Source organism: Tripterygium wilfordii, chromosome 13, assembly GCF_013401445.1.
Source record: "Tripterygium wilfordii isolate XIE 37 chromosome 13, ASM1340144v1, whole genome shotgun sequence".
Taxonomy (NCBI): domain Eukaryota; kingdom Viridiplantae; phylum Streptophyta; class Magnoliopsida; order Celastrales; family Celastraceae; genus Tripterygium; species Tripterygium wilfordii.
Window position 1 is genome coordinate 10,118,517 of NC_052244.1, and position 11,016 is coordinate 10,129,532.

Here is an 11,016-nt window from a genome sequence, read left to right on the forward strand (position 1 = left end):
CCATATAATGGTTTGCATATATATATATATACACACACACACACACATAAAGCAACCAACTCAGTTTTGACGTTTAGTGATGATCTCAGACTGCAATGATTTCACGTATTCACGCTGCATCTCATTTAGCGTACTCATATCAGTCATCATTATCTGAAATTCCTTCTCCTTCTTTTGTTGCTCCACCTTCTCCATCTTTGCACATGCCCTATGTTTCTCAGCTTCTGCTCTCTGTATCTCAGCCTCTGCTCTGAGTTTCTCAACTCTAAGCCTCTCATTTTCCATGGCTAAATGATCTTGCCACTCTTTTTCAACTCTAATCCTCTCAACTTCAGCCCATGTCATTCTCTCTACGTGCTCTTGTTTTTTATTGATTGTCAATTGTTCTACGATCTCCGTAAGGTCTTTGTGATCTACCTTCCCTTTCTTCCGTCGATCTTTTTCAGCATTTAGACCAATTGGTCTCTCTAGATCAACAGAAAAAGATCCTGAGATCTTATCATCATCCAAATTTATTGTATCATGGACCTTGTTTGAGCTGCCACCAGGTTGTTTTCTTTTTGATGAAGATTGTCCTATATGCAAGTTCCACTTTGGTTGATTCCTCAATAAATTCCAGCAATGATCAAACACGAAGTGTGTATTTGTCATCTCATGGTACATTTCTTTAGCCATTTGTATCTACAAAAAGAACACAAAACTTAGTGGCAAATAAAGAGAATACATGTATACCTCTAACATATTCAATGTAATAAACTCCAAGCTTCCAATTATAAGATAGGAATCCTTTACCTTGTCAATCTCAGTGGTACCGGATGGTCAGGAATCCTCTATTTGTGATAGGAATCCACAGAACTTGTTGACAGCAAGTTGAATGGCTCCCCATCGGCTACTTAAGGATCGGTCCGTTCGCTCGATATGATTAGGGCCTTTATTCGCATTGTATGTTGCTCCAATTCTTTGCAAAAACGTCTTGGCCTTTTGATCTGTACCTTGCACTGAGTCTATGCTTGTATTTAGCCAAGCTAAGACGATATTTTTATCCTCCTCAATTGAGAAGTTACCTCCACGATTGAAGCCAGCTAGCCGTCTCTTTTTAGGAACTGGTGCTTCTTCACAACAACTCATACTTTGAACATTTTGGGAAGTGTATGATTCTCCATCAAGGAATGGCTCAAAATCTTCAAATTGGGCTTCCATTCCTGTTTCATCATTTGAAGATACATATTGAAATTTAAATCACAGCTTCCATTACTAAAAAAATTATTGAGCTGCAGTCTCTAAATATACTTTACGAAGTCTGGATATATAATAAAATGGAGAGCCCACAGATTCCAGATTACAAAAATGGGTTCTCTTTTATTCACATCACATACAGATATATTCAAGAAATTAACATTTCAAATGCATGGATGACCGACACCAAAGTGTGTGTGTGTATGATAGGTATGATAATACCTATTGTTTTTGGTAGAAATATCCCCCTCTTAAGCTTTCTTTTGATAAATAATGAGTGTATTTATGTGTTGATTTGTATTTTGATAGGTTGATTGCGGTTTGGATGAAAAGCGACGGAAAAAGGGCTGAATTGAAGAAAATGTCCACCGACCTTCGTGTGTTAAAATAGCCATAACTTTATGTCACATTATTGGAATCGAGCGCAACAAAAGGCATTGGAAACTAGACATCTCAAGCTTTCCGTAGCATCTAAAATCATGCAAATCGGAGGTCATATGGAGAAGTTATGGTCATTTGAATCATGCGCCTTGGGGTAACGCGCCTAGGCGCAAAAAGTAATTTTCTGGGATGTTTTAAGTCGCGATTTGTCCGAGCTGCGGAAACTTTTAGACCTAGAACTAATTTTCTGGAGAGCGAAACCAGAGGGGGAAGGTGATTCTTGGAGCTAGGAGGAGAGATTCTTCAGCTCAACTTGGATCTACTCAACTAATTGGGTTTATTCATGATTTTCTCATCTCTCCTTTAGTGTTTTTCTCTCATTATGTGTAACTAAACCTCTTGTGCCAAGGCTAGGATTAAGCCTTGGGTTTGATGACTTTGTTTATGACTTGATTTACATATATATGAGTTGATTTGGGTATAAATCTTGTGTTTCTATGTTTGATTGCAATTTCTTCATGCTTGTGGTGTTTGGCCAACACTTAGGTTTTTGGATGAAATTGTTTGGAGAATTTGCTTAGACAATAATATGTCAAGTAGATTATGCTTCTTGAAACACTTGATTATGAATGTGTCTCCCTTTAATTAGGTGACAATTTGTATGAATCCTAATCTCCATAGAACTCCATGAATTCCTATGCATGTTTAGACCAATAAGATGGCTAGAATGTATTTAGGAATATCCGACCTAGACCAATAAGATGGCTAGTAATCGATTTTAGGGAGTTTTGGCTTAAGTGCGCTAAAACCGACTTAGGTACGGATTCGTTATGCCCGAATTAGCAAATATGTGTGTGAATTTGTGTCATTGCAAGTCATTTCCCAAGGGGGATTCCAAAGCCTTGGTGTTCATTTCGTTCGCATTAGTTGCATCCTTATTCAAAGAAAATACCAAAAACACTTTACTATTTGCTTGTCTTAGTTTAATTACCAAACCAAACAATCTTGAGTTGAACTTTACTTTGTTTGCATTGTCTATACATACATACAAGTATACATTTGGATTAGACATAACACCGTCCCTGTGGATTCGACCCTTGCTTATCATTGTGCTGTAGTCGCCGACTAGTACACTTGCTAGTAAGGTTAATTTAGACCCAACAATGTACTTACCCCAAGTGTAGGGTATCGTCAAGTAATAAACCGGTAAGTCCGGTATCGATCCACGAGGAAGCAATGCAAATTTGAAGTGAATGATATGCAAATGACTAGCTAACACTAATAAACTCAATGAATATCAAATAAAAGCAAGTAAATGAAATGGGCCGAATGACTCGGTAGCATGAGCGATTTTGTAATCAAAGTAAGCACGAATTGGATTTAAAACAATTAATTAAAAACCTAGTCTCTAATCCGTCCCGGTGGCTACTCGGTTCTCATACTAAAGGTATCATTGCAAACACACACAACCATAAACAATGCATTGTGTGATACTATCAATCATGCATATGCAAAGAGAATTAGGATATAAGACTTCAATTCATACATGTAGGCCATCGGGTCTCTTAATCTACGATGAACACAAAGGGATAAGCACCTAATATTATGGATTAATGTTCCCCCTTGGGGCTCGGCTTGGCTAACACCCTAGTTTCACACTCAAAGATCAATTAACCATAACTCTCCCATGCACATTCCTAAATTAACCCAAAACCCCATCATCAATACACATAATTAATAACTATGCAATGGAAAACTCAATTAATTAAGGAAATCATGCAATGGATTTAACAATTCTCAATCAAACACATTAGATGCAATCCCTAGACTAGACAATCCAATAATACAATCAAATATGTCATTCTTATATATCCAATCACACAACTATCACGAAATTAAAAGAGAAAAATCGAAGCTACGATTCTTTGAGCATACCTTGAGTAATCGAAACCTTGCACCCACCGTTCGGGACTAGAAACTAGAAAGGGAACTTAGCCACTCATTATAATGAGAATAAACATCAATTTTATAGATGAAAATCAATGTTTACAAACAAAATCATAAGAACCAAGCAAAACCCTAGAGAGAGAAAGAGAGAGAAAGACTATGGAGGCTAGATGTTGGAGAATGAATGAATGCCTAAGAAAACCCAAATCTTAGGGTTTTCCCCTCTTTTTACAAGTATAATGACCTATTTACCCTTACAAAGCTTTCTCCCATTGGTTACATTTGAGAAATACCCAAAAACCCAGCTCAATTAACCATTCTCGGAATGCAGAAATCGGGCAACTGTCCGGACGGTTGAAATCTGTGTGGACAATTAAACCTTCTGGTTCCAACTGTCCAGATAGATTATAGGGTGTTTGGACAGTTTGTGCAGATTTTCATTTTTTTGCTGTAGCTTCATGATTCTTTGACCTTTTTGCCTTTGGATTCAACTATCTGAACATCCAATGAAGGTGTCCGGACAATTCTTCATCTCTATGCATTTTTTTTCAGTCTCGAGAACTTCCAACTTTGTCGGTTTAAGCATATTTTCTACAAAACCAAAGAGAAGCAACTATAAGAGTAAAATTAACTTATTTAAACACAAATACATTACTTAAGATACTAGAACTCCCTATTTAGATGGTATTAGGACCTCAAAATAGAGGTCCGATCAATGGATAATTGGCAAAAGAATCAATTCCCTAGTTATCTAACCAATTCAATGTAATGAAATCATAGAGCATGTTTGCAGGGACTTATTCAATTTGAAGGACTCAACACCCACACAGACACGGACAATGCCCCTGCAACATTTTCTTCTCTTAAATCCTCAATTCAAGTAATTCCTCAGATTTTCTTCGCAAAAATCAACGCAAAACACCAAAAACAAAATTGAGACATTTCACATAACATATCAAAATTGTGGAAGATGCCAGAACTCCCCAGATTAAATTGTATCATTCACACCAATTATTTATGAATCTCAATACCCAGATACAAAATTTTACCTCTTCCCAAACCCATATGAGAGTATACAAAACAGATCAAGATTACAAGTAACAACAAATTAAATTCAATGAAGCCCCAAACGGTGACAGAGAGAGGGATAGCAAGAAGTACCTAAAATAGGGTTGAGGAAGGTCAGCTTTTGCAGGCAATTGGGGCCTCCGGCCGATAGAGGTTGAAGGAAGATAAAGGACCTATTGACACACGGATGGGGAGAGGCAGCCACCGAGATAGAGAGGAGGAGGAATCGCGGCAATAGCTTTCGTTCGACGTTGAGAGCGGAGAAGAAATAGACTTGGAAAGAAATCGCGATGATTATTTTAATCAAAAGAAAAAATAAATACTGTATATTTTATTATTAAAATAGTCACTAGTTCGCTACAGGAGACCAGTGCATCTACCGTCTTCCTGTCGCATTTGTTCATCTACCGTTTCTTTCCCAGTTGCTGATGGAGTCCACTTTTTATCAAAAACTCTATCAAAAACTTTACATTTGCAGTCCAGTTTCAATACCCAGTCACTGCTGTGGGTGGTCTTAACCACTAGGCTATGAGACTTTCTTTGTTTAAAATGATACTTTATTTGAATATATTGTATTTTTATGAAGTTTCTTATATATTATATGCATATAATATAGATATATATATAAATAATTCATTAAGTTAAAACCGGTTCGAACCCCGGTTGAACCTTTGAACCGTAAACCGAAGACTTTTCCGGTTTGATGACCGGTCCGGTTTTAAAAACCTTGGTTAGTAATAACGTGGGGTTAAGTCGATTGGACCCGTTTGGTGGACCGAGTTAGGTTATATAAAACTGTTGGTAAAAATGAGTTTTATAAATTTAACTTATTTTCTAGGGATAAGTATAAAAATGGTCTATGTACTTTGCTTTTTGATTCACAAAAGCCCCTCAACTTTGTTTTTGATCAAAAAAACCCTCGTACTTACAAGAATCAAAAATGTTAACACTTCTGTTAAGATTCTATTAAAATTAGTTGATTTGACATTTAAGTGATTTTTTCTTTAATTTTCAACAAATGAAGTGGTGTATATGTGGACTTAACGTATTAGATGTTGACATGTGTCATTTTTAAAAAGTAATTCAAGAGTTGTTGTCTTTATGAATCACAAGTTGTATTTAAGTGCATAAATAACTTAATTAAGCCCATGTGCTATTAGGAAATGGACATTTAAGGCCCTTTACTTCACATAAATGGCTCAGTTTAACACTTTTTAAAGATACAATGTTAACAGTTACGTTAACATACATACCATCCATTATCGAAACTGATTCCAAATGAAGCAAATAGGTCTAATTCAACATTAACAGACTCAACAATGTCTAATTCAACATAGAAAGATGTGTTTGTTTTGTTGAATCAAATATTGTTGAGTCTGTTAATGTTGTAATAAACCTATCTATCTTTATGTTGGATTTGTTTATGTTGTAATAGACCTATTTGTCTTTGTGTCGGATCTTTCTATGTTGAATTAGACATATTTGCTTCATTTGGAATAAGTTTAGATAATGGATTGTATGTATGTTAAAGTAGTTGTTAGCATTGTATCTTTAAAAAAGGCTAAATTGAGCCATTTATGTGAAGTAAAGGGTCTTAAATATCCCTTTCCCAATAGTACATAGGCTTAATTGAGCCATTTATGCACTTAAATACAACTTGTGATTCCCAAAGACAACAACTCTTGAATTACTTTTTAAAAATGACATGTGTCAACATTTAATACGTTAAGTCCACATGTATGCCACGTCATTTGTTGAAAATTAAAGAAAAAATCACGTAAATGTCAAATCAGCTTATTTTAACAGAATCTTGACAGAAGAGCTAACTTTTTTATTCTTGTAAGTATGAGGGCTTTTATGATCCAAAACAAAGTTGAGAGGTTTTTTTGAACCAAAAAGCAAAGTACATGGGCCATTTTCATACTTACCCCTATTTTCTAAAATATAGGGGGTAAATATCACAAAAATCCCTCTACTTTATAAAACGTGTTGACTGAGCCCTCTTTTTTTTGGGGTTATTCAAGCCCGAGTACTTTTAAGAAGGTGTTTTTTTAACCCTCCGAGCCTTCAAGTGTTAAAATCGTCTTATGTGGCTAATTTTTTTCCTATGTCATTTTTTTTAAAGAAATTCAAAATTGAGGTGTTAAATGACATGACAAACCTAAATTAAAACAATGAGTCAAAATCAAAAAGCCACCTCATCCTTGGTATCAATTCACATGTCGAAGGCAGCATCATTATCAGTATCAAAGGTCCACATCGTCTACACTGAGCAGCCCAAGGATGAGAAGCCTAAGGTCTACCACATCTGAACCATTTGGAATCAGTTTGGATAATGGATTGTATGTATGTTAAAGTAGTTGTTAGCATTGTATCTTTAAAAAAGGCTAAATTGAGCCATTTATGTGAGGTAAAGGGTCTTAAATGTCCCTTTCCCACTAGTACATAGGCTTAATTGAGCCATCTCATTCATGTTATCAGCCATATGGGTAATCTCATGGGTTCTGTTAACTTCTGTCATGTTAGAAGAGACTATAATTTTGTTCCTCATTTATTGGCTAAATATGCTAGAGAGTTGTGCCCTTTTAATATTTGGCTGGAAGAGTATCCTCCCTGTATTGGTCCTACTCTTGTAAAAGATTGTGTACCTCTTTCCCTTTCTTCTTAATATACTCAACTAGTTATCAAAAAATAAACTATAAATGGCACGCCCCGTCCCAGGAATGTGACTTATTGACAATATGTGTGTGCACTCACGTGCCGCCACCTAAACAACGACTCCAATTAAATCAACTTACAATTCAAAAGCAATAAAATTTAAACAAAAATCCGGTAGCATCTCCCCGTATATCAGAGAATGCTCCCTGAATCAAACATAACAACTAAACCAATTGCCACCACAACACGCCAGCTCAAACCACATCATAAAACGTCAAATAATAACACCTCCAATCCAAACAAACGTGGCCTCAGGCCATATACATCCATCAATCACATAATCATATACCAACAAAGGTCTCAAGCCCAAAACAATCCCAAATCATCAATCACCATACATCCTCAAATGTATCCCAATACATAACTAAAACAAAAGACCAATCAAACACAACAACAATATCACAACACAAAATTGAACCATCACACTAACACAAGTCCAGGCCATCCATATCACGCGCCTCCCTATTGATCCGTAGTCAGAGCACTAGCGCTAGTACATATATCACCTGATGAGGGAGAAAAATAAACAGTGAGCTGGAGGCCCAGTAGGGAAATCGAATAGGAATATAAAATAAGGAGTAAGGCTGGAATATTATAAAGAAGGAACGCAATGCAACAACATGTCATGTCATGCCAACCATGTCACTAGAGTCGAATATCCGGATCCACTAGCACATGTTCTCATAAACTTTTCATACTATGCCACTAGAGCCGATTTTTTTCGGAACCACTAGTGCACCATCCCATAAATATTCCATACCATGCCACCAATGCATATCATACAACTAATGCATATCATGTCACATACATATTTTGCAAAGCATGCATTGCGCGCAATTCCATTCAAAATACATGCCAAGATTTCCAACCACTCAATAGGAGATCGAGCGTCAAAAGGGTTAAATGCATCAAACACAAGCACCCAACGATAATAGTATTTCATACACAATAGCATACATACAAAGGGTTTGTTTCCCCTTGAACAATAAGGCGAAAACGAATGAATTTAACACGATTCGGATAGCCAATATTGTTTCAAAATTGAGGGTTAAGAAAATCCCTACCTCGTTTGAGCAAATCCTCACCAACTCTTCCAAGTTTAATCAACCTACACCATACACACATACAACTAAATTTCTTTCCATATCATCAATTTCATCAATTCTCTCCATAATCAGTTCCTAATTTCAAAGTAAATCACTTACCGTGCTCAACTCTTCAATCCCTAACCCAATCTCCTCTTGGTCAACACCAAATCTTCAATCCAAGTTCAAATATGAAATTATAATTCATAACCCATGATAAATTCACAGTTTAAGTACCCAAAACCCCAATCTCATGAAACTTAACCATACCCACGAAATTCTAACTTCAATTTTTGTAAAAACTTACCTTACTCTCTTCTTTCTATAAGCTAATGAAGTGGGGTGGAGACTCCAACCTTGGAGCACCCTTGTTGGCCGGAAATCTCGCCGAAACTGGATTGTCTTGAGTGGTGGGGGAAAGTGTACGATTACTTCCCCTCTCTTTTACTTTGCTCGGGTGAAGGTTTGCGACCTACAGACCTTCACCCACTTACTATATATATATAAATCCTTTACTTTTATTTTTTTTCTTATTTAACCCTCACATTAATCCAAATACTCTTTAAACCCTTCTATTAATTATTTTTACCCCATAATTTTACCATTTTCATAACTAAGCCCTCTTTATCCTTTTTATTATTTTATTATTTATTTATTTTTTTAATGACAGATTATTACAATAAAAAGTCATTAAGGTGTCATATCTTTTATTATTGAACACAAGTGTAATTAACAAATTTTGACAACCTTCTTAATTAAACCAAGCTCCGATACCAATATCAAAATGAAAATGGAAGCAAAGGAAAGAATGAAAGCAAGATGAATTGTAAAGAAAGTATTTGGGAGAAGGTTATGTCTTTCATTGAAAATGTATCGTTTATATAGTCATAAACCCTTACATATGACAACTTAAAATAAAGATTTACAAGATTCATATCTTTACACAGGTCTTTACATTTACAAAAGTAGTATGATCGCTACAACTATTATTTTACATGTCATAAATATACAGTTGTATTGTGACCTCTCCTGCCTTTTATAGTGCTGTAGTCACGTGTCCATAAAAAAGTTGTGTGTTGGAATAGACCTCCAAAAGTAGTCTTGTCATCTTTTAGTTGTGCAGTGCAGTCATGTTGAATTTTTATTGACCATTATTTTTTTTTCTACTTGTGGTTCAATTAAATGCCCATTATGCTTCTATCATGTTGTCGACATTTTGGATAGTGATAAGAGATCTATAATTTTCAAATTTTTTGATCTATGCAAAAGATAATTCTCAATTGTGACACATTGAGCTAATGAGATGAAAACATGTTGTGTGAAGTTTTTCAAACTCAGAAGTTTGGTCATTGATTAAGTTGACCAAATTTTTCTTGTCTTTTGAACTATGCTTGTTTGCTAACACCTTTTTTATGTGCAATCCACAATCCATTGAGTTTCATCATTGAATTTTGACAATAATCATGTGTTAAGAAATTGTCGAATCTGACAATCTCTCATTTGATTTAGCATATTACTAGCATACTTTGACAATACGAGTGATTACTTTGATTTATGATGAATAATACTTGATCAAATCTTAAGAGAAGCTTGTTGAATAATAATTGACATTGATGTTCTTGTGAATGATTCTCCAAAAAAGAATGGTAGAAGATGATCCGTTTTGTTGCAAAAACTCCAAGCAACTTCAATCATTATATGACTTGACTAATTTTAGATCATTATGAGAAGTACTTTTTTCTTCTTGAAACGACAGTAATTTTGAATTACAACAACAAAATTATTAATTAATGAAGAAAAATGACATTAGTTTTGGGACAACCCATAATAGAAAGGACAACCAAAATGGGACGGAGAGAGTAATCAACAATCAAGTATTTTTTGGGGTCGGGTTTCCAAATAGATAAAGGATAATGGAGGAACATTGGTAGGTTATTCTGCATCTTTTGTATAAAGTCGTTAGAGCGAAATTAATAAGTATTATGGTAAATGTTGATGGGGGTTTTTGTTCGCCCTGCCATCAACGCCTTCGTGTCTCGAACCCTTGACCTCGATGGTATGGGGGAGAGACACTACCACTACACCATGCGTTGATGGCAGGGCGAACAAAAACCCCCCATCAACAAAAACTACCACTAACTAGCTTATTGGATTTTAAGCAAGATTAAAAAGCTAAACCGAGGTGGACAACATAAGTAATGAAGGGTAAACATAATGTCATAAAAATACTCCTATAAATTTATGAATATTATATATATTTTTTCAGTTCATCGATATTCTAGATCTATATGTTTTCAAGATAGGCCAACCATTTTATTATCACCGTGGTTGGAAAGTTTAAAGGATGATCCAAAATGACAAATCTGTTTATCATCCAAAAAACGAAAAAAAAAATGAAGCTAGCATGCCTGATACTGTTGACTTACGGGACGATAGTGAAACTTCCATTAACGAGGAAAGACCATTAGATAGAAAAACCTCAAAAGAGATGCTGAAGAAGAAAAAAGGGAAAGAGGTTGGTGAAGGATCATTTTCAACTTTCACATTATAATTTTAGAAGCACATGGAATAATATGATAAA

At 35.4% G+C, this 11,016-nt stretch overlaps 1 protein-coding gene and 1 long non-coding RNA gene across 2 annotated transcripts; both read right to left on the reverse strand.

Annotated features, from left to right (window-relative positions):
- Positions 1-60: 60 nt before the first annotated feature.
- LOC120012547 (glutathione S-transferase T3-like) lies at positions 61-1,200 on the reverse strand. The gene is made up of 2 exons (XM_038863992.1): positions 865-1,200; positions 61-681 (listed from the first exon to the last, which is right to left on the reverse strand). The coding sequence occupies exons 1-2, from the start codon at positions 1,198-1,200 to the stop codon at positions 61-63; spliced, it is 957 nt and encodes a 318-aa protein (XP_038719920.1).
- Positions 1,201-8,217: 7,017 nt separating this feature from the next.
- Positions 8,218-8,818, reverse strand: LOC120013685. Its single transcript, XR_005471475.1, has 3 exons — positions 8,743-8,818; positions 8,556-8,607; positions 8,218-8,458 (listed from the first exon to the last, which is right to left on the reverse strand). It is a non-coding gene; the product is annotated as an uncharacterized LOC120013685 (long non-coding RNA).
- Between the last annotated feature and the right edge of the window lie 2,198 nt (positions 8,819-11,016).